The sequence below is a fragment of the Pristiophorus japonicus genome, chromosome 5, assembly GCF_044704955.1.
Source record: "Pristiophorus japonicus isolate sPriJap1 chromosome 5, sPriJap1.hap1, whole genome shotgun sequence".
NCBI lineage: Eukaryota > Metazoa > Chordata > Chondrichthyes > Pristiophoridae > Pristiophorus > Pristiophorus japonicus.
Window position 1 is genome coordinate 65043689 of NC_091981.1, and position 24252 is coordinate 65067940.

Here is a 24252-nt window from a genome sequence, read left to right on the forward strand (position 1 = left end):
CACCTCACCATCAGTAAGCTCCACGCTGTAGTGGAGCTAATCTACAGAATAAACAGGAAACTGTTCAGCCTCCGAGGCATCCCACCCACCCATGCCTTCAACCAACATCCATCCCTTCAACCATCGTCTGCCCCACCTGTGACAGAGACTGTAGGTCCCGCATCGGGCTCATCAGTCACCCGAGAACCCATTTTTAGTGTGGAAGCAAGTCATCCTCGACTCTGAGGGACTGCTTAAGAAGATTGGACCATAAATTGTTGGAGCAGCTCATCTCGTGGCGAGTGCTGGGAATTCAATTTTGTTTCACCTCACCCAGTATTATTTTTGCACCATAAATTGTAGGAAATGTGAATTGATGATGGGGCTGTGAAATCAATGGGGCATCCAGGACCTCTTGAATGTCGGGCCCAATGATCTATCTCCTTAACCAATGAACTTAAGGATAGAAACAGAGCAGACGACGTAGAAGGAAATGGGGTGAATTAGATACAGAAAAAGAAATAAAGGGAGGGAAAGAAAGATTGGATTAAGATAGAGAGAAAAGAGTCAGAAAGGAAAACTAAGAAAACAATTAAAAAATGTAAAATTTAGAAATCCTCTAGAAACAAATTACTAACTACAGGAATGAGACTTCAGTTTCAATTGTTACCTGCATCAGCTGTGGATTAGTTGGTAGCACCCGTGCCCTTGAGTCAGAAGGTTGTGACTCCAACGACTTGAGCACAAAATCTAGACCAACACAGTATTGTGCACAGTATTGCACTGTCGTAGATATCGTCGTTCGCATTAGGCCGAAGCCCCGTCTACCCTCTCAGGTAGATGTAAAAGATCGCATGGGACTATTTCGAAGAAGGGCAGGGGGATTACATAGGATATACAGTACAGAAACAGGCCATTTGGCCCAACCAGGCCATGTCAGCGTTTATGCTCCACTCAAACCTCCTCCCGTCTTTCCTTATCTAACTCTATCAGCATAACCCTCCATTCCCTTTTCTCATATTTGCTTATCTAGCATCTTCTTAAATGCAACGATACTATTCGCTTCAACTACTTCCTGTGGTAGCCTCTAGTTTTGCACTTCCCCACAAGTAGAAACATTCTCTCGCTATCTACTCTGTACTGAATGGGGTACTGAAGTTGCATGTTCAGCCATGAACTCATTAAATGGCAGTGCAGGCTCGAAGGGCCGAATGGCCTACTCCTGCACCTATTTTCTACGTAAAAAATCTATAATAATTTTAAAACAACTATTATATCACCCCTCAGCCTTCTCCTTTCAAGAGAAAAGAGCCCCTGCCTATTCATTCTTTCCTGATAGGTATACCCTCACATTCCTGGTATCATCCTTGTAAATCTTTTTTGCACCCTCTCCAGTGCCTCTATTATATTTCAAAATATGGCAACAAGAATTGCACCCAGTACTCCAAGTGTGGTCTAACCAAGGTTCGATGGAAGTTTAGCATAACTTCTCTACTTTTCAATTAAATCTCTCTAGAAATAAACCCTGGTGCTTGGTTTTCTTTTTTTTATGGCCTTGTTAACCTGTGTCACTACTTTTAGTGATTTGTGTATTTGTACTCGAAGATCACTTTGCTCTTCTACCCCACTTTGATTCATAGTTTCCAAGTAATATGTGACCTCCTTATTCTTCCTATCAAAATATACCTCACTGTGTTTAATTTCAGTGGCCAATTATATGTCTATTTTGCAAGTTTATTAATGTCTTCCTGTTGCAGTCCTCCTCAGTATTGACTATCCTTCCCAATTTGGTGTCATCCGCAAATTGCAAAATTGTATTTTTGATTCCAAACGGGAATATAAATTGTTCTCCTTGGTGCATTGGCCATTATTTATCCCTCAATCAATATCACCAGAAAATAGATGATCAGGTCAGTATCACGTTGCTGTTTGTGGGAGCTTGCTGTGCGCAAATTGGGTGTCGCGTTTCCTACATTATAACAGTGACATCCCCAGCATTGAAGCACTGACCACACTTGATCAGCTCTGCTGGGCAGGCCACATAGTTCGCATGCCAGACACGAGACTCCCAAAGCAAGCATTCTACTCGAAACTCGTCCACGGCAAACGAGCCAAAGGCAGGCAGCGGAAACATTACAAGGGCACTCTCAAAGCCTCCCTGATAAAGTGCAACATCCCCACTGACACCTGGGAGTCCCTCGCCTAAGTGGAGGAAGTGCAGCGGGAAAGGGCGCTGAGCTCGAGTCTCGTCGCCGAGAGCATGTAGAAATCAAGTGCAGGCAGCGGAAGGAGCGTGCGGCAATCCAGACTCACTGTGCACCCTTTCCCTCAACCACTGTCTGTCCAACCTGTGACAGAGACTGTAATTCTTGTGTTGGACTGTACAGTCACCTAAGAACTCATGTTAAGAGTGGAAGCAAGTCTTCCTCAACTCTGAGGGACTGCCTATGATGATGATTGACTACCCATCAAAAATATTTCATTGGCTATAATGTCCTGAGGTCTTGAAAGGCGCTATATGAATGCAAATCTTTCTTTTTCCCTATGTGTTTCCACGGTTGAGTTTCATGTCAGGATCGTCATTTACAGCGTCCTTACGATATGAAATATCTGCGGCGAGACTCATTTGAATTTACTGCATAAATCCAACAATTTATTGACACGCATGGGGAGGGTGAAAGCGACGTACAGTTTTAGCCAGCGGCGCAAATCCTCCAGCAATTTGTGACGATTGACAACTTCCGGCGTATCTCTTCCTCGCCACAACTTACTGGGTTTTCTTTTCACACATGGCAGGCGCCATGAACTCGCCATTATTTTCCCAGCAAGTTCTGGGTCGTCATGTTACCTGACCCAAGAAGAATTGTTCGGTACCCAACGGCTCTCATTCAAAAGCCGTCAAGGACGTACAAAGCGCGCCTCCAAATCGAATGTGCGTGCATGCGTCATCAGTTTACGCAGTGATGCTTCCATTCGCGTGGACGTGCTGAGAGGTGACGTCAGACGCCGTGCGCGGGCGGCAGACGTCAGGTCAGTGATGCTAGCGGAGCCAGCATGCAGGAGATGGGGTCTGCGGGCCGCATGCAGGAGTGGCTTCATCACCGGGCCTCGGGCAGCAGGCCTTGACCTGGCTCTATCACAAGTGCCTGCTCGCTCCAGGCCCTGTTTTACCACTACCCAGAGAGGCGGCTGTGGTCTTCCTGTCCTCGGGCCAGCGCGCACAAGGGGAGGGCTGGAGCGGCGCTGGATGCTGGTGCTGCGTCGCAAGGTGAAGGTGGAGCCAACCCGGGGCCACAGTGTAACCATGAGAGGTGAGTCATAGAATCATAGACATTTACAGCATCGAAGGAGGCATTTCGGCCCATCATGTCCGTGCCGACCGGCCAGGAGCCATCCAGCCTCATCCCACCTTCCAACTCTTGGTCCGTAATTTCAAGTGCATATCCAAGTACCTTTTAAATGTGGTGAGGGTTTCTGCCTCTACCACCCATTCAAGCAGTGAGTTCCAGAACCACACTACCCTCTGAGTGAAAAAAATCCCTCTAAACCTCCTGCCAATTACTTTTAAATGTATGTCCCCTGGGTTGTTGACCCCTCTACTAAGGGAAATAGGTTCTTTCTATCTAGGCCCCTCATAATTTTATACACCTCAATAAGTTCTCAACTCAGCCTCCTCTGTTCCAAAGAAAACAAATGCAGCCTATATAATCATTCCTTATAGATAAAATTCTCCAGTCCAGGTAACTTCCTTGTAAATCTCCTGGGTGATGTGTAATGAGAAAGGACTAATTAGCAACCTTGTGTGAGGCCCCTTGGGGAAGAGTGACCATAATATGGTAGAATTCTTTATTAAGATGGAGAATGACACAGTTAATTCAGAGACTAGGGTCCTGAACTTAAGGAAAAGTAACTTCGATGGTATGAGATGTGAATTGGCTAGGATAGTCTGGCAAATGATACTTAAACAGTTGATGGTGGCTAAGCAGTGGCAAACATTTAAAGTTAGATGAAGTCCTTACTACTAGGGGAATCAAGGGGTATGGTGAGAAAGCAGGAATGGGGTACTGAAGTTGCATGTTCAGCCATGAACTCATTGAATGGCGGTGCAGGCTAGAAGGGCCGAATGGCCTACTCCTGCACCTATTTTCTATGTTTCTATCACATGGATGAACTTCAACAATTGTACATCCCTGCCTGGAGTGTAAACAAAACGGGAAAGGTGGCTCAACCATGGCTAACAAGGGAAATTAGGGATAGTGTTAAATCCAAGGAAGAGGCATCTAAATTTTCCAGAAAAAGCAGCAAATTTGAGGACTGGGAGAAATTTAGAATTCAACAGAGGAGGACAAAGCGTTTAATTAGGAGGGAGAAAATAGAGTATGAGAGGAAGCTTGCTGGGAACATAAAAACTGACTGCAAATAGCTATGTGAAGAGAAAAAGATTAGTGACGACAAATGTAGGTCCATTGCAGTCAGAATCTGGTAAATTTATAATGGGGAACAAAGAAATGGCAGACCAATTGAACAAATACTTTGGTTCTGTCTTCATGAAGGAAGACATATATAACCTTCCAGAAAAACTAGGGGACCGAGGGTCTAACGAGAAGGAGGAACTGAAGGAAATCCTTATTAGTCTTGAAATGGTGTGAGGGAAATTGATGGGATTGAAGGCTGATAAATCCCCAGGGCCTGATAGCCTACATCCCAGAGTACTTAAGGAAGTGGCCCTAGAAATAGTGGATGCATTGGTGATCATTTTCCAACAGTCTATCGACTCTGGATCAGTTCCTATGGACTGGAGGGTAGCTAATGTAACACCACTTTTTAAAAAAGGAAGGAGAGAGAAAATGGGGAATTATAGACTGGTTAGCCTGATGTCAGTAGAATCAATTATTAAAGATGAAATAGCAGTACAGTTGGAAAACAGTGACCGGATCGGCCCAAGTCAGCATGGATTTATGAAAGGGAAATCATGCTTGACAAATCTTCTAGAACTTTTTGAGGATGTAACAAGGGGGAGCCAATGGATGTGGTGTATTTGGACTTTCAAAAGGCTTTTTACAAGGTCCCACACAAGAGATTGGTGTGCAAAATTAAAGCACATGGTATTGGGGATAATGTATTTGACGTTGATAGAGAACTGGTTGGCAGACAGGAAGCAGAGAGTAGGGATAAACGAGTCCTTCTCAGAATGGCAGGCAGTGAGTAGTGGGGTGCCGCAAGGCTCAGTGCTGGGACCCCAGCTATTTACAATATACTGCAATGATTTAGATGAAGGAATTGAGTGTAATATCTCCAAGTTTGCAGACGACACTAAGGTGGGTAGTGGTGTGAGCTGTGAGGAGGATGCTAAGAGGCTGCAGGGTGACTTGGACAGGTTAGGTGAGTGGACAAATGCATGGCAGATGCAGTATAATGTGGATAAATGTGAGGTTATCCACTTTGGTGGCAAAAACATGAAGGCAAAATATTATTTAATGGTGGCAGATTAGGAAAAGGGGAGGTGCAACGAGACATGGGTGTCATGGTACATCAGTCATTGAAAGTTGGCATGCAGGTACAGCAGACAGTGAAGGTGGCGAATGGCATGTTGGCCTTCGTAGCTAGGGGATTTGAGTATAGGAGCATGGAGGTCTTACTGCAGTTGTACAGGGCCTTGGTGAGCCCTCACCTGGAATATTGTGTTCAGTTTTGGCCTCCTAGTGAGGAAGGACGTTGTTGCTTTTGAGGGAGTGCCGCAAAGGTTCACCAGACTAATTCCCGGGATGGCGGGACTGACATGAGGAGAGACTGGATCCACTGGGCCTGTATTCACTGGAGATTAGAAGAATGAGAGGGGATCTCATAGAAACATATAAAATTCTGACGGGACGAGACTGGACAGGTTAGATGCAGGAAGAATGTTCCCAATGTTGGGGAAGTCCAGAATCGGGTCACAGTCTTAAGGATAAGGGGGTAAGCCATTTAGGACCGAGATGAGGAGAAACTTCTCACTCAGAGCGTTGTTAACTTCTGGGATTCTCTACCGGAGAGAGTTGTTGATGCCAGTTTGTTAGATATATTCAAGAGGGAGCTAGATATGGCCCTGATGGCTAAAAGGATCAAGGGGTATGGAGAGAAAGCAGGAAAGGGGTACTGAGGTGAATGATCAGCCATGATCTTACTGAATGGTGGTGCAGGCTTGAAGGGCTGAATGGCCTATTCCTGCGCCTATTTTCTGTTTCCTCAGTACCCTCTAGTACAATCACATCTTTCCTGCAATGTTGTCCTCTAACTGTGGCGTAACTAGTGTTTTATACAGTTCAAGCATAACCTCCCTGCTCGTGTATTCTATGCCTTGGCTAATAAAGGCAAGTATCCCGTATGCCTTCTTAACCATCATATCTACCTGCCCTGCTACCTTCAGGGATCTGTGGACATGTACTCCAAGGTCCCTCTGTTACTCTACACTTAACATAAGAACATAAGAAATAGGAGCAGGAGTAAGCCAAACGGCCCCTCGAGCCTACTCCGCCATTTAATACGATCTTGGCTGATCCGATCATGGACTCGGGTCCACTTTCCTGCCCGCTCCCCGTACCCTTATTCCCTTATCAGTTAAGAAACTATCTCAGTCTTAAATTTAAGACAATGTCCCAGCTTCCACAGTTCTCTGCGGAAGCGAATTCCACAGATCAACAACTCTCTTGAGAGAAGAAATTTCTCCTCATCTCAGTTTTAAATGGGCGGCCCCTTATTCTAAGATTATGCCCCCTAGTTCTAGTCTCCCCCCATTAGTGGAAACATTCTCTCTTGGAAACATCCACCATGTCAAGCCTCCTCATCTGCAAATTTCTTAATTATACCCCCTCTATTCAAGTCTAAACCATTGATATATGCCACAAAAAGCAAGGAACCTGGTTCTGAGCCCTGCAGAACCCTCTGGAAATGGCTTTCCAGTCACCAAAAACACCCATCGACCATTACCTTTTGCTTCGCCTCTGACTTTGCCTTGGATCCCATGGGCTTTTACTTTCGTGACGATTCTGGTATGTGGGGTCTTATGAAAAGCCTTGCTAAAATCCATATGCACTACATCAAACGTACTACCCTCATCGACCCGCCTTGTGACCTCCTCAAAAAATTCAATCAAGTTAGTCAGACGCAACCTTCCCTTAACAAATCCATGCTGACTATCCTTGATTAAGTCAACTGTTATGGGGAACAGGCAGGAAAGTGGAATTGAGGCCATGATCAGATCAGCCATGATCTTATTGGCAGAGCAGGCTCGTGCGTCTGTATGGTCTATTCCTGCACCTATTTCTTATGTTCTTATATTCTTATTAGTCTGTGTCTTTCTAAATGAAGATTTATCCTGTCCCTCAGACTTTTTTCCAATAATTTTCCCAACACCGAGGTTAGGCTGACTGGCCTGTAATTACTCGATCTATCGCTTTCTCCCATTTTAAACAATGGTACGTTAACATTCCTCCAGTCTTCCGGTACCATAATCTGTAGCCAGAGAAGATTGGAAAATGGTGGTCAGAGCCTCTGCTAGTTCCTCACTTGCTTATCTTAGCAGCCTGGGATACATTTCATCTGGGCCTGGGTATTTATCCATATTCAAAGATGCTAAGAGTTGGTGTGTGAGGGGGCTGCAGGGCATGTCTGCCCACAACTGGCTCTGTTAGGGTTCCTCTTCCACTTCCAGTTAAAAGCCTCCACCTCTTGGCCAGTAATTCCCCTTTTTTCATTTATTACATTCCAGCTAAACTTGGTTCCACCAGCCATGACACTCATTATCTGGGCAAAAGTAGAAAATATTGGGAATAACCAGCTGGTCTGACAGCATCTGTAAAGAGAAAAAACAATGGTTTGGGATGTAGACCTTTTGAAAGATAATGGCCTGGATTTTACGGTGGGTATGATACCATACTCTGAGTACGCCGTCATAATAAGAAAAGAAATAGGAGCAGGAATAGGGCATATGGCCCCTCGAGCCTGCTCCGTCATTTAATACGATCATGGCTGATCCGATCATGGACTCTGGTCCACTTCCCTGCCCGCTCCCCATAACCCCTTAATCCCTTATCTGTTAAGAAACTGTCTATTTCTGTCTTAAATTTATTCAATGTCCTGGCTTCCACAGCTCTTTGAGGCAGCAAATTCCACAGGTTTACAACCCTCTGAGAGAAGAAATTCCTCCTCATCTCAGTTTTAAATGGGCAGCCCCTTATTCTAAGATTATGCCCCCTAGTTCTAGTCTCCCCTATCAGTGGAAACATCCTTTCTGCATCCACCTTGTCAAGTCCCCTCATAATCATATACATTTCGATAAGATCACCTCTCATTCTTCTGAATTCTAATGAGTAGAGGCCCAACCTACTCAACCTTTCCTCATAAGTCAATCCCCTCATCTCCGGAATCAACCTAGTGAACCTTCTCTGAACTGCCTTCAAAGGAAGTATATCCTTTCGTAAATCTGGAAACCAAAACTGCGTGCAGTATTCCAGGTGTGGCCTCACCAATACCCTGTACAACTGTAGCAAGACTTCCCCGCTTTTATACTCCATCCCCTTTGCAATAAAGATCAAGATTCCATTGGCCTTCCTGATCACTTGCTGTACCTGCATACTATCCTTTTGTGTTTCATGCACAAGTATCCCCAGGTCCCGCTGTACTGCAGCACTTTGCAATTTTTCTCCATTTAAACAATAACTTTGTGATTTTTTTTTTCTGCCAAAGTGCATGACCTTTGAAATACATTGCAAGTTTGATGTTTAAGCGCATGTGCTTGCACTGAATCCTGAACTTGCAATCTGTCAAGGTACACCTTGACAGATCATCCGAAGCGCCGAGAAACATTCAATTTCTGCCGCAGAGTTGGGCTACTTGCCCAGCAATTACAGACAAAACTCTTACGGTTGCTGAAAACAAATGTAGGAGCCTGATTTCCTGTTAATTTTCAGTTCATTTCTACCTGACAAGCTGGGCAAGGTGACTGCTTGATAACAAATGACGTGTTTACTTGCTGGATATGGTTTAAAGAACACAGGCCTTTTTTTTACAGAAAGAATACTGAATATCTTTGCTGAATACCAGAATGTTAATACATCTAACACGCCTCAGACATTATTCCTCATACATTCACACAAACAAACATTCTGTACCATGTTTATATATTGTCTTTTGTTACAATTAGTTTTCTTATGCTTTATTTTCCTGCTATATAAATGAAACGATATGCATAAGTTGTTACCGCCTGTAAACCGGGAGTGTTGGATGAATACCGGGGTGTGAGTTTGTTGTCGGGCAGCGACTTGTTCTTGAGTGATAGGCAGATGGGCTAGCAGAGATAAGAGTGGAGAAAAAGTAAACCAGAGGAATAAACTAGAGTTACCCTCTTGGTCTGTAGTAATCTTCAGTGCTGGTTGCATTGATAATCTTGTGTATTTCAAGGTTTATTTTTTAAGGAGACAGACATTTCTGATGTTTGAATACTATCACGGGAATTAGTTTTTCATTCCTGAATGTAGTTGTGTTTCCATACATGTGAAAGGGATTATACAAAACTAGTGGTGAAAATATTGAAGCCAGCTTGAACCACAGTGGTACTAAAAAATTATTTTGCTGAGCAAGGCAAATGCCAAGTGAGTTTTTCTATGTAGATGTCTTACAGATAGTATTGAGAGGCATCCTTTGCATCATGTTCCATGAAGTGGTCAGAAATTCTGGTAAAATGCGTTTGAACTCTCCCTGTTGCTCCTGTACTATTCAATTTGTCAATCTAAGTTTAGTGATACATTTCTCTGTAGCAGAGGTGTACAAGCCTTTTGCCTTTATGAGCAACCTATTTGTGTACCACAGAGCCTTTGGGGTCACATACAAAGATTAAATATTTTCATTAATTTATATATACTGCAAGCCACATCCTCTAAGAACAGACCACCAGGCCCAATAAATTCACAAAGAACAAACCGTGAATAATGCAAATAGGATTGAGTTAACTTCGAGTTTAGGAGAATGAGAGGTGATCTCATTGAAACATACAAAATTCTTACAGGGCTTGACAGAGTAAATGCAGGGAGGATATTTCCCCTGGCTGGGGAGTCTGGAACCAGGGGTTGCAGTCTCAATAAGGAGTTGGCCATTTAGTACTGAGATGAGGAGAAATTTCTTCACTAAGAGGGTGGTGAAGAATTCTCTATCCCAGAAGGCTGTGGAGGCTCAGTCGTTGAGTATATTCAAGACAAAAAAGGGGATATGGGGATAGTGCAGGAAAGTGGAGTTGAGGTAGAAGATCAGCCATGATCTTATTGAATGGCGGAGCAGGCTTGAGGGGCTGAATGGCCTACTCCTGCTTCAATTTCATATGTTCTTATGACTGGGCTTTGTGGGTTGGATTGATAGAGCTTGGGCCATATGTAGCCTATAGGTCATTTGGCAAATATGTCTTAGTTCTGCCTACTACTATGCCCATTAACAACGTATCCTTCCTTTCAGTCAAGGAAATAAGAGTTAGATAACATTTTTGGTGGTGCAGTTTCCTTATTCTGGAATAGTGCTGTAGGCTTGCTTGCTGAAAAAAAGCTCAGTCTCTCCACGCTTAGAAGAAAAGTTTGGATGTTCAGTGAATAAAATGATCATATAGCTCCTTTTACTGAATCTGGAGAAGATCTCTCACTTCTGGAAGTTTTGTGACAGAGGTACAGTGTAAGCACTGTACTGATCATTACAAATGATCATAACTTTTGAAACGTCTTGAAATCAGGATTTGGTATCAATTGGGTTCAAATGCAATTCTGAAATAGATCTGCTGAAGTTAGGATTTGATGGACTGCTGAGACAATAAACAGAAAGTACTGTATATATTGGCTGAGAAAAAATGAGTGACCAGGTTTTGGGATAACATTGTTGATGGATTAAAAAGTGAAACTTACAGAACCTCTGGCAGGTACAAACTACCCCTAGAGCAGCTGATACTGTTGACTGAGTGCAGTACACAACTGAATGAGGGAAGACAGCCTCATTAGAATGGTCCTGCAGTCATAACTTTTAAAAGAAGAAGCCATATCCAAAATTGATTCTGTATCTGTGGTGGACAGTTTATCATTCTTGTGGAAGTTGATCAAATGAGGAAGAATGCTAAAAAGAAAGACTTTACATTTATATAATGGTTATCACATGCTTAGGATGTCCCAAAATGTTTCAGAAAATGGATTATGTTTGAAGTGCAGTCAATAGTTATGTGGATAAACACGACTGCAAGTTTGCACACAGCAAGATTCGCAGCTTGTGAATTAATAACCAGTTGATCTGTTTATCATGGTGTTGATTGGAAAAGGAATGTTGACCAGGTCATTGGAAAAATACTCTGCTCTTTTACATCCACATGAACAAGCAGACAAGGCCTTGTTTTAATGTCTTATCCAAAAGACTACACCTGACAATGCAACAATAACTTGTATTTATAATTCACAAGCGTTATTGAACATAATTTGGCATTGAGCCACATTAGGACAGGTGACCAAAAACTTGGTTAAAGGGATAGGTTTTAAGGAGTATCATAGAGGAAGTGAGAGAGAGGCAGAGAGGATTCTGGAGGGAATTCCCGAGCTTTGGGCCTAGCCAGCTGAGAGCATGGCAACCAATGGTATAGTGATGAAAATGCAATACTCCTTCAGTACTGCACTGAAGAAATTTCTACCTAGATCATATCCTTAAATCTGCAATTGGCTTGAACCCATAACCTTTGCACTCAAAGTGAATGCTATTAACTAAGCCAAACTGACACTTAATGCTTAAAAGGGAAGGTAAGTTTGAAGGTGTACATTTATAAATTTTACGCAGACATTAAAAACATTTTCTTACCTTGTCACTTTTCTTCCCTTGGTTGCTGCTGCTGCACAATATATCAGTAGAGTGCATTCTGGAATGATCCCATAGAAAGAAATGGGAACTGCAACTGGCTCAAGAGCTTAACTGGAGCATATGACAAAAGACTAAAAGCCACAGTCCCAGTTGAGAAAGCAGAATATCCAACTGTTAACATTGTTCCCAGGGTTCTTGGCTCTGGATTGACTTGGGATGGTCTGAAGTTGGGAAACTTTTGTGGCACTATATGAGATGGCCTCTGTTAGTGATATCAGCTAGTGCTTATTGAGGATAGAGGCCTGGTTTTGTGCCTCCGAGCAAGTAAGAACTTTGATTTTTTTTTTCAGTCAAACTAAATTTCAATAACTTTTTTTCAGTATAAAATGGGGAAGTACATTGTATAAAATTGCCAACTCCAGCTTCTCTTCCCTGTTTATATCTGCTGCCAACTGCTGTTGGGTTTCACTTTATGATCCTGTGTTCAGTGAACAAGTAGAATAGCCAGTTAGAGAACCTGATTTCATGAAAATATTTAGTTTTTAGTCAAGTAACTTTTCCTAGGGAGCCCCTTCCCTCCTTCTGTCCTCTACCCTGCACCTCAAAGTCAGTGACAGTTTTTCTTTCTCTAAAGCTTATATCAATTTTATTTTAGAGTTAAGCACGTCGGCAGCATCTTTGCAGTATAACTCGAGAAAAGTGGATCTGCCTCCATTGGAAGGTCGAAAGTTCTGTTTCGATACTCATGCAGTGGTGCGACAACTGGAAGAATATGGTAAATATAACTTAATTTTGCATGATTTCCTACTGAAGAAATTTTCTTTTACTTCTCCATTTTATCACCACATTTCTTAAATAAATTGGTGTTTTGGAAGAGTGAAATTGTCAGTGACCTAGATTTACTGCAGAGATAGAAACCAAGCAAATTCTCAAACTGTGACAAGTAGGCTTGGAATTTCAATCAATGGCCATTTAGGAGGAAGGACCTAAGCTGTTATTCCACCAATGGTGTTTTCCACTTAATATGAATAAAATGTATGCTTAAATTGAGGGTTCATTGAATATAATGCTGCACAAAAGTTATTGGGCCAAAAATTGCCTCCGACCGACATAATTTTTACAAAAGTACCTGGTGGTCCCGGAGGAACGAACACTTCCTGTCTGAGGCCTAGATGTGCAGCCCAGCGCAGGGACCCATGCATCCCAGGAATGTAAGAGCATCCTGGGATCACGTGGGCCTGGACCATCAATCACAATGTAATATTCTCATTGATAATGGTGAGTTCTGTTTGTTTGAGCTCCCATTACTATCAATGAGAATACCCACAAGAAACGCAACACAATAACATTTTTAAAAAGCACCTCACATATTTAAAATTAATTGAAATTGAATTAAATTAAATGTTTTAGGAAAAAATGTATCTTTTTTTGAAAAATTTTAATGGGGTTAAAAATAAATTTACCTTAATGGTCAGGGTTTTTAATATAAAAATTAGTGATAAAATTTAATTTTTCTATCTTTTAAAACTCTTGCATTGATAAAAGCAGGTCTTGTGCCTGCTTTTACCAGACGTAAGTATTTTAAGGACAAATTGGGCGAATAGCCCAAATTTCCGCCCATGAACGTCCTTTTCCCAGGGATGCGGTGACATTTTGACAGATCAGAAATGCCGGGTTTAGGCGCATCTCCTTTTCACAATGGACATTCAATCCCTATACAACTCCATCGCATCAGTCTCTACCCACATACCTGGATTGGATGTACATGGTGAAAAGGAGATGGTTAGAACCAGGAAACTGTTATTGGCGGAGGACTTTGGAAGAGTTGCAGATGTAGGTGGGAAGAGACTGGACAAGGGGAGAAAAAATAGTCGAAGTAGGAAGAAATCAGTTCCACGGGGCAAGAATAGACTGAAATTATGGGCTCAATTTTCCCCAATGCTGTTTTTTGGCGTTTTTGAAGAGTTACGCCCGTATTTTTTGGGCCTGCCTATTGCCCAAAAAAGTTGAAAATTTACATGTTTTAACTTGTGAATGTAGCCTGGCGCACATTGTCCTTAAGCTCTGTGGGTGGAGCCTAAGAAGTGAGTCAAAAGATCAAGTTGCTAGGGTAACGGGTGGGACACTGTGGGCTGAGGCTGGAAAGTGAAACATGCAAGACATTCTGGCTAGCTCACAAGCACCTATTTAAGGCAACAGCTTACCAACATGAAAATATTAAAGAGTCTTTGTGCCAAAAGTCTATCCTGTAAACTGAATTGGAAAGGCATCCCCAGCCGGTGCCGCTCCTAGCCCGGGCCGAAAGGCCTCCCTTCACCCGGAGCCGGTGCTGCTCCTAGCCCAGGCCGAAAGTATTCACCTCCACCGGTGCCGCTCCTAACCCAGACTGAAAGGCAACCCCCTCCCCCTCCTCCAGAGCCGGTGCCGCTCCTAGCCCAGGCCGAAAGGCATCACCTTCCCTGGAGTCAGTGCCGTTCCTAGCCCAGGCTGAAAGGCCTCCCCTCCCCCGGAGCTGGTGCCGCTCCTAGCCCAGGCTGAAAGGCCTCCCCTCCCCCGGTGCTGCTCCTAGCCCAGGCTGAAAGGCCTCCCCGCCCCCGGGGGCCGGTGCTGCTCCTAGCCCAGGCTGAAAGGCCTCCCTTCCCCCGAGCCGGTGCCGCTCCTAGCCCAGGCTGAAAGGCCTCCCCTCCCCCGGTGCTGCTCCTAGCCCAGGCTGAAAGGCCTCCCTGCCCCCTGGGGCCGGTGCTGCTCCTAGCCCAGGCTGAAAGATCTTCCCTCCCCCTGTGCTGCTCCTAGCCCAGGCTGAAAGATCTCCCCTCCCCTGGTGCCGCTCCTAGCCCAGGCTGAAAGGCCTCCCTGCCCCCTGGGGCCGGTGCTGCTCCTAGCCCAGGCTGAAAGATCTCCCCTCCCCCTGTGCTGCTCCTAGCCCAGGCTGAAAGATCTCCCCTCCCCTGGTGCCGCTCCTAGCCCAGGCTGAAAGGCCTCCCTGCCCCCTGGGGCCGGTGCTGCTCCTAGCCCAGGCTGAAAGATCTCCCCTCCCCCGGTGCTGCTTCTAGCCCATGCTGAAAGATCTCCCCTCCCCCGGTGCTGCTCCTAGCCCAGGCTGAAAGGCCTCCCCTCCTCTGGAGCTGGTGCTGCTCCTAGCCCAGGCTGAAAGGCCTCCCCTCCCCTGGTGCCGCTCCTAGCCCAGGCCGAAAGGCCTCCCCTCCCCCGGTGCCGCTCCTAGCCCAGGCCGAAAGGACTCCCATCCCCCGGTGCCGCTCCTAGCCCAGGCTGAAAGACCTCCCCCCCCCCCCCCGTAGCTGGTGGCGCTTCTGGCCCAGACCGGATGCCACCTCTCCCTCTCTGCCGCTGCTGACCTGGCCGTGGAACTGGATCTTCTGTGCTGATTTTGCTAACTACCCAGGTTTTTCAGAGCGTACACATTTGCCGTCTTAAGAAAAATCATAGTTGGCCAAACTTGCTTAAATGGCCAGAATTGGCATGGGTGGCAGATATTAAAAAATCATAGCCTAAAAAAATCGTATCTAAGTGAATTACACTGGCGCAGAAACTTTGGGGAAACTTGGAGATTTTAGTTTACTGCCGAAAAAAAAGGGTGCACACCAAAAAAACGGCACAGATAATTGGGGAAAATTGGGCCCTATGAAACTACAACGAGCTTCCGGTGGCCGGCCACTTTAATTCTCTGACCTCTCTGTCTTCGGCCTCCTACACTGTTCCAATGAAGCTCAGTGTAAGCTCAAGGAGCAGCAGCTCATCTTTTGATTAGGCACTTTACAGCCTTGTGGACTCGGCATTGAGTTCAATAATTTCAGATCATAACCTTTGCCCTCATTTTTTCCAGATGGCATCTGTTGATTCTGCTATTCCCATTTACACATCATCTAGACCCATCTTTTGTTCCTTTACTTGTCCCATTACTATCTCATTTTGCACCTCACCATCATCCCTTTTGTTCTCTCCTGCATGCCACCCTATCACAGACCTTCCTTTTTGGTTCTTTCCTCTCTCCATCCTTTCCTTGCGTCTGCAATATTTAAAGGCATTTGACTAGTCACTGTAATTGGTTCAGTCTAGTAACTAAAGTGCCTCCATGTCTGAAACTCAACTGGTGGTGTACTTCCATAGGGATCCTGTCATATTACCTGTGATTTAAATGATTTTTTGAGGATTTTTTTTACAATATCATCTTTTTCTTGCTTCCATACACATTCCATTTCTGACCATTCAGAATTAATTCACACTAAAAAAAATTGAATTGTCCCATAATTTGAAGAGCCTTTGAAAAATAGGCTCCATAGACAAAATCTAAGAATTGGAAGAGATCAATTACCTAATCACGTGAAATAGTAAACTGATTTCAGCTCTTGGCTTGGTCACAAGACCAAATGATTAACCCAATAAGCATTGTTACTGTCTCAAAGGAAAGTACTTGCATTTATATAGCATCATTCATGACCTCAGGATGTCACAAAGCACTTTACACCTCAAAAAAGTACTTCTTTGTAGTCACTGTTGTAATGCATGGCCACAATCTTCCTTGCTGCCATGCTCCACCTCACAGGTGATAAGCTCCCCGCTGAAGTGGAGCTAAACTACAGAACCAGTGAGAAGCTGTTCAACCTTCGCCAGATACAAGCCAGATCCAAGACCACTCCAACCTCTATCGTCAAGCTACAGTACGCGGACGACACCTGCGTCTGTGCACACACACAGGCTGAACTCCAGGACATAGTCGACGTATTTACCGAGGCATATGAAAGCATAGGCCTTGCGCTAAACATTAGTAAGACAAAGGTCCTCCACCAGTCTGCCCCCCAAACATCAAGATCCACGGCGCGACCCTGGACAACGTGGACCACTTCCCCTATCTCGGGAGCTTCCGATCAGCAAGAGCAGGCATTGATGATGAGATCCAACGCAGCCTTCGGCCGCCTGAGAAAGAGTGTTTGAAGATCAGTCCCTCAAAATTGTCACCAAGCTCATGGTCTACAAGGCCATAGTAATACCCGCCCTCCTGTATGGCTGAGACGTGGACCATGTACAGTAGACACCAAGTCGCTGTAGAAATACCACCAGCGATGTCTCCGCAAGATCCTGCAAATCCTCTGCGAGGACAGACGCACAAACATTAGCGTCCTCGTACAGGCCAACATCCCCAGCATTGAAGCACTGACCACACTTGTTCAGCTCCACTGGGCAGGCCACATAGTCCGCATGCCAGACACAAGACTCCCAAAGCAAGCGCTCTACTCTGAACTCGTCCACGGCAAACGAGCCAAAGACGAGCAGAGGAAACGTTACAAGGATACCCTCAAAGCCTCCCTGATAAAGTGCGACATCCCCACCGACACTTGGGAGTCCTTGGCCTTGGACCGCCCTAAGTGGAGGAAGTGCATTCGGGAGGGCGTTGAGCTCCTCGAGTATAGTCGCCGAGAGCATGCAGAAATCAAGCGCAGGCAGCAGAAGGAGCGTGCGGGAAACCAGGCTCCCTGCCCACCCTTTCCCTCAACGACTATCTGTCTGACCTGTGACAGAGACTGTGGTTCTCGTATTGGACTGTACAGCCACCTAAGAACTCTTGCTAAGAGTGGAAGCAAGTCTTCCTTGATTCCGAGGGACTGCCTATGATGCAGAGCCACAAACAGCAGTAAGATATATGATCATATAATCTGTTGGTTGTGATGTTGGTTGAGGGGTAAATATTGACCAGGACACCAGGAGAACTTCACAGTTCTTCTTCACATAGTGCCATGGGAGCAGTTGAGACCTCAATTGAACATCTCATCCGAAAGAAGGCGCCTCCAACGTTGCACCACTCCCTTAGTGCTGTAAGTTAAGCTCAGTGTGGTTAAGTGAAGTGGGACTTGAACCCAGTACCTTCTGACTCCAAGGCGAGAGTGCTACCGCTGAGCCAAGGTTGCAAAGTCCAATGATTTAAGACTGGTCAGTTTCTTTGATGTAATTTCTTATTAGATATCTAAAAATAATAGTTATTAAGCAGCACATTTTCCATCCTGTTGCTTCTTTGTGCACCATAGGTGTCAAGTGAGGGAGAAATCCCTACACTGGTGCTCTGATCAGAGTTAAATTCAGGGAATTAATTGTGTAATCAATGCCACTCTTTAAAAACAGAAAAAAAAGAGCACCAGTATTTTACTTGCTGCAAGTATAATGGACTTTGTATTACCACCATCATCATCATCATAGGCAGACCCTCGAAATCGAGGAAGACTTGCTTCCACTCTAAAAGTGAGTTCTCAGGTGACTGTACAGTCCAATACAGGAATTACCGTCTCTGTCACAGGTGGGACAGACAGTAGTTGAAGGAAAGGGTGGGTGGGGAGTCTGGTTTGCCGCACACTCCTTCCGCTGCCTGCGCTTGTTTTCTGCATGCTCTCGGCGACGAGACCCGAGGTACTAAGTGCCCTCCACTTAGGCTGGTCTTTGGCTAGGTGTCGGTGGGGATGTTGCACTTTATCAAGGAGGCTTTGAGCGTGTCCTATATGGCTCAGAGATGTGGACCATATACAGTAGTCACCTCAACTCGCTGGAGAAATACCACCAACACTCTGCAAGGTCCTGCAAATTCCCTGGGAGGATAGATGCACTAACGTCCATGTTGTCGATCAGGCCAACATCCCCAGCATCGAAGCACTGACCACACTCGACCAGCTCCATTGGGCGGGCCACATCATCCGCATGTCCGACACAAGACTCCCAAAGCAAGCACTCTATTCGGAACTCCTACACGACAAGCGATCCCCAGGTGGACAGAGATTACCACCACCGTCAGCAGTAAGAACTGGTGATATTTAGCCATTTTAATGTACACATGGCTTTGTCTGGCAAAGGACAAGTTATCCCTAATGCAAAAAAGCATCATTTTAACGTGCCTAGCATAATCCATACCAGAATATTTCACATGGCAAAACATGCGCAGTGTTTTTTCCTATTACCTCAAATGCCGAGGGTCACTTTTCTACATTAAAGGTGCTGTATAAATGCAAGTTATACAAATGCTCATTGTGTCATACTTCATGTGATTAAGACGATTGTCATTGCAACAATACAATGCGTTGAGGGTGCAGGAAGATTGAACCCTGAGAATGTCGATCACACATTTTCCAATGATGGAAGAAATTGCATACATCTGTAAACATAAAAAGTGCTGTAAACATAGAAAGTGCTCAGTCATTTGCAATGTGCTCACTTCCAACTGAAAAGGAGAACCTCCTGCTGTGATACTCGTATGTGACCAGATTATGCATTTGATAACTGAGAATAATTCTATCTCCAAAGCTGTTGTAGGATGTCAGTTGTGTGAAATATATTTTTCAAAAGCATTAGTTGTGCTACCTCCCTTCCCCCCCCCCCCCCAAACCATTATTGCATGTTGTGTTTTAAAAATAATTAATTTGCCCTTTTTTCTTTGAAGGTTTTATGACATCTGCAAAAAGTAGTATAGCAACCATGAGTAGTTACTAGTGTGACTGTGGTTTGCCTCATGGCTCTCAATACTGACATTTCAGACACAGAGTAGTTAATGTTGGAGGAGACAGTGCTTGAAGTACCAAGGACTCTATTCTGAGTTTACTTACCTACAGTTGGCTTTTTTCCCCCTCCTGTAGCATCTAATAATTTATTTATATAAACACAGTTGTTGGTCTGAATATATTGGTCATGTTTTTGTTTATTAACTTCCTTGGTTTTCCAAGTATACTTGTTTTTTTAATGATCAGAATGCTGGATGTTCTGCCACTAGTCCTAGTAATTGGGGCCTGTTTTATACCCACTATGCGGTCAGTTCAATTTACTTTCAGTCGACGCTATTACGTAAGATTGAATCAGGGTAATGTTAGGCAACATGATTAACGAGGCTGAGTTAGTGCATTTTGCTGGCCAATTAAGTGTATTTTGCCTGGTAAACCATTAAACTGTTATGTAGCAGGAATTTTTTTGTTTTTTTAAGTATTTATTTGAAAAATTATAAAAATACATTAAGGTGGACTAAATATCGTGAATGTTGGAATAGTATTTCTGATATTAGCTAGGTTCTCTCTGTGGTTTGACAGTAGATCACAAACTGTGAAGGTGTATGCATTGTCGACAGTTTTCGGGGTGGGGGGAGAGAAAGCAGCGTGATAGAGTCCCATGAATGAAAGTAATGGTGCTTGAACAGCATGACAAAGTGTAACAAATGAGAGAACGACACAAGCAAGCATGGAAAAGGTTGTAAAGTGTGAGCTAATGGTTGAATACTTCATTCAGAGAGCTTTTACACTACAACTTTAGTGCTGATGCCAAGCAAAGTTGTAGTATAAATCAAGAGTTGGGGCATCCAGAAAGAAGCCGAGTGAGACTTAGCGGAGATGATAGTTTGTATCTTTTGGGTTTTCCACTTCATGAAGTGTAACTCCCATGTCTCATTAAAGCTGTAGACAGTTCAGCTGGGTAAAGGAAGAGATTTAAAGTCTGCTGTGCGGCTGAAGTTGGAGAGGGCTGTTCGTTGAGGTAAGCAGGCTGGGGGACGGAAGGGCAAGCGGCTGACTGAGGTGCCGAAGCTTGGCCTGACCCCAGGCTCGTGCTCTCCCTCTTTCTCCCTGCCCGCCACGCCGTTTCTCTTGACTTGTGGATGACTAAATACTGCACAGTAAGCTTCTGAGCAGAGCGCATCGTTCGGAAAATTCTCTGGTCTGACACCGGTCAGGTCCCAAGGGTGCCGGACTGGAGAGGTACATCCTGTATATGGCAAATGTCAGTTTTATTTTTGGGAGCTTCTGTTATTGATATATCTTCTCTCTTTGCTATTCTCATTTTTTATTAGTACCTTTGTTCTAACAGGCTTTCTTGTTGCAATGTTTTGCTGTTTTTTCTCACAGGCTTCAGCACTAAGCAATCGGAGGTTGTGGTAGCTGCACTGCTGAGAATCATGAACTCCAGTATGGAAGTTACATACAAGGACATGGCAACCAAAATTCAACAAGTAAGACAACCCCAGTGATACAAAAAGCAAAATACTGCAGCTGCTGGAAATCAAACAAAAACAGAAACCGCTGGAGATGCTCGGCAGGTCAATCAGCATTTGTCGAGCAAACATGTTTCGGTTACAAACATCAACTATCTTGTGTTTTCCCGATGGATACTGTCTGACCTGCTGCATGTCTCCGGTGTTTTCTGTTTTTCTTTCCATCCCAGTAGTATAGTACGCTGTGTAAAATAAATTCTTGATAATTAAAATATGACTGCATTTTGTAAGCAACAAAGGATACTATGGCAGGCGTGTAATTTAATCAGTGCCTTCAAAGAACCTCAAACAATAGCAGTGACATTCTCATAATCGATCTAAATCGATGCTAAAATTATGTCCTTTCTATATATTCTTTTACGTATGCTGCCTGTGTGTTTTTTTTTATTGGCTAGTCTTGGTCTGCCATTTTTATCCGCATAATGTGTGAGCATCAACTAAAAAGTTGTGAACATTTCATATTGGAATATTCTTAAAATAAAGATATGCTTTTGTTTAAAAACTCCTTTCCTGCAATCAATAATACTGTTTTTTAAAACTAAATGGAGTGGGATCTTTTTAAGTTGTAGTTTTTTGTGTTGCAGATTTTTTTTTAAGTTGAGATTTCTGTGCTAAATTGACCACTGAAGGTAGTGCAGACCTGGTTGTTGGGTATCCTGCAATGGCGTTTGCCGCTGGCCCCGAAGTAAGCTTCCTACAAAGATCTTGCAATCTCTGTGGCGAGAAGTTCGGCTTTGCTGATGTGCAGTTGAAATCTGCAATTTAATGGGAAGTTCCTAATGCGAGTTGCTGTGATGTCAAGAAACTGTCTAAGCAGCCAATCAAAATGCAGAATTCTCACAGATTGAGACCCAGGAAGTGAGTAAGCTCCTATGATTCTAACTTTAAAAAAAAATGTTAGAGCAAAACAAAGATTGGGACTTTCACACGGGGAAAAGGTAAACCTGAAATAGAGAACAAACATTTAAAATTAGAATTTTCTTAAAATAGATAAACTTGATGCTCCACAAAATTAAAATTAATTTTTTAGGGCCATAATGTTTGTTTAGCAGTCAAAATGCTATTAAAATCAGAGTTACACTTAATCCAAAAGAGTCTAACATTTGATGGGGTATTTAACAGCGATATTACTATGGAAGGGCCATGGTTTTCATTAGTTTCCCATTACTTGACAGATTACACTGATTGTTGGCAGGGGTGCTACAACACAGCCAATATCGGAGAAATTAATGACTGACCACAACTTCAGGATTTCCATGTTAGGATGGGCATGTGCTTCACCCTGAAAGTGGGGGGGGGGGGGGGGAGGAGAGGGAGAGAGAAAAAGAGGTTGGGGGGGGGGGAAGGAGAGAGAGAGAGGGAGGTTGGGGCGGGGGGGGAGAGAGAGAGGTTGGGGGCGGGGGGGGGAGAGAGAGAAGGTTGGGGGTGGGGGGGGGAGAGAGAGGTTTGGGGGTGGGGGGGGGAGAGAGAGGTTTGGGGGGGGAGAGAGAGAGAGAGGTTGGGGGGGGGGAAGAGAGAGAGGTTGTGGGGGGGGGGGAAGAGAGAGAGGTTGTGGGGGGGGAAGAGAGCGAGGTTGGGGGGGGGGAGAGAGAGAGAGGTTGGGGGGGGGGGAAGAGAGAGAGGTTGGGGGGGGGAGAGAGAGAGAGGTTGGGGGGGGGGAAGAGAGAGAGAGGTTGGGGGGGGGAGGAGAGAGAGAGGGTTGGGGGGGGGAGGAGAGAGAGAGAGAGAGAGAGAGAGAGAGGTTGGGGGGGGAGGAGGAGGAGAGAGAGAGGTTGGGGGGGGGAAAGAGAGAGAGAGAGAGAGAGAGAGGTTGGGGGGGGGAGGAGGAGGAGAGAGAGAGGTTGGGGGGGGGGAAAGAGAGAGAGAGAGAGAGAGGTTGGGGGGGGGAAGAGAGAGGGGAGAGGTTGGGGGGGGAGGAGAGAGGTTGGGGGGGAGGAGAGAGGTTGGGGGGGGGAGGAGAGAGGTTGGGGGGGGGAGGAGAGAGGTTGGGGGGGGGAGGAGAGAGGTTGGGGGGGGGAGGAGAGAGGTTGGGGGGGGGAGGAGAGAGGTTGGGGGGGGGGAGGAGAGAGGTTGGGGGGGGGAGGAGAGAGGTTGGGGGGGGGAGGAGAGAGGTTGGGGGGGGGGAGGAGAGAGGTTGGGGGGGGAGGAGAGAGGTTGGGGGGGGGGAGGAGAGAGGTTGGGGGGGGGGAGGAGAGAGGTTGGGGGGGGGAGGAGAGAGGTTGGGGGGGGGAGGAGAGAGGTTGGGGGGGGGGAGGAGAGAGGTTGGGGGGGGGAGGAGAGAGGTTGGGGGGGGGAGGAGAGGTTGGGGGGGGAGGAGAGAGGTTGGGGGGGGGAGGAGAGAGGTTGGGGGGGGGAGGAGAGAGGTTGGGGGGGGGAGGAGAGGTTGGGGGGGGAGGAGAGAGGTTGGGGGGGGGAGGAGAGAGGTTGGGGGGGGGAGGAGAGAGGTTGGGGGGGGAGGAGAGAGTTGGGGGGGGGGAGGAGAGAGGTTGGGGGGGGGAGGAGAGAGGTTGGGGGGGGGAGGAGAGAGGTTGGGGGGGGAGGAGAGAGGTTGGGGGGGGGGAGGAGAGAGGTTGGGGGGGGGAGAGAGGTTGGGGGGGGGAGGAGAGAGGTTGGGGGGGGAGGAGAGAGGTTGGGGGGGGGAGGAGAGAGTTGGGGGGGGGAGGAGAGAGGTTGGGGGGGGGGAGGAGAGAGGTTGGGGGGGGGAGGAGAGAGGTTGGGGGGGGGGGGGGAGGAGAGAGGTTGGGGGGGGAGGAGAGAGGTTGGGGGGGGGAGGAGAGAGGTTGGGGGGGGAGGAGAGAGGTTGGGGGGGGGGAGAGAGGTTGGGGGGGGGAGGAGAGAGGTTGGGGGGGAGGAGGAGGGTGGAGTTGGGGGGGTGGGAGAGGAGGAGGGTGGTTGTGGGGGTGGGGAGGAGGGTTGGAGTTGGGGGGGTGGGGCAGGGGGGAGGGAGAGCGGGGGTGGGGCGGGGTGGGAAGGAGCGCGGGGTGGGGGGGGTGGGAAGGAGAGCGGGGGTGGGGGGGGTGGGAAGGAGAGCGGGGGGTGGGGGGGGGGTGGGAAGGGGGTGGGGGGGGGTGGGAAGGGGGTGGGGGTGGTGGGGAAGGAGAGCGGGGGTGGGGGGGGTGGGAAGGAGAGCGGGGGTGGGGGGGTGGGAAGGAGAGCGGGGGTGGGGGGGCGGAAGGAGAGCGGGGGTGGGGGGGGTGGGAAGGAGAGCGAGGCTGGGGTGTGGAGGGGGGGGGGAGCGAGGCTGGGGTGTGGAGGGGGGGTGAGGTTCGAGGGAGCGAGGCTGGGGGAGTGAGGGAGCGAGGCTGGGGTGGGTGGGGGGAGCAAGGCTGGGGTGGGTGGGGGGAGCGAGGGAGCGAGGCTGAGGTGGGGAGGGTAGCTGCAGCGAGGTAGAGAGA

General features: G+C 46.3%; 1 protein-coding gene across 1 annotated transcript in view; it reads left to right on the plus strand.

Annotated features, from left to right (window-relative positions):
• Positions 1-2951: 2951 nt before the first annotated feature.
• Positions 2952-24252, plus strand: part of LOC139264081 (ran-binding protein 9-like) — a 192622-nt gene continuing 171321 nt past the window's right edge. The window contains exons 1-3 of the mRNA XM_070880174.1: positions 2952-3290; positions 12485-12604; positions 20712-20815. Coding sequence (XP_070736275.1) covers positions 3017-3290; positions 12485-12604; positions 20712-20815 — 498 coding nt within the window. The 5' untranslated portion in view covers positions 2952-3016. The remainder of the gene's footprint in view (positions 3291-12484; positions 12605-20711; positions 20816-24252) is intronic.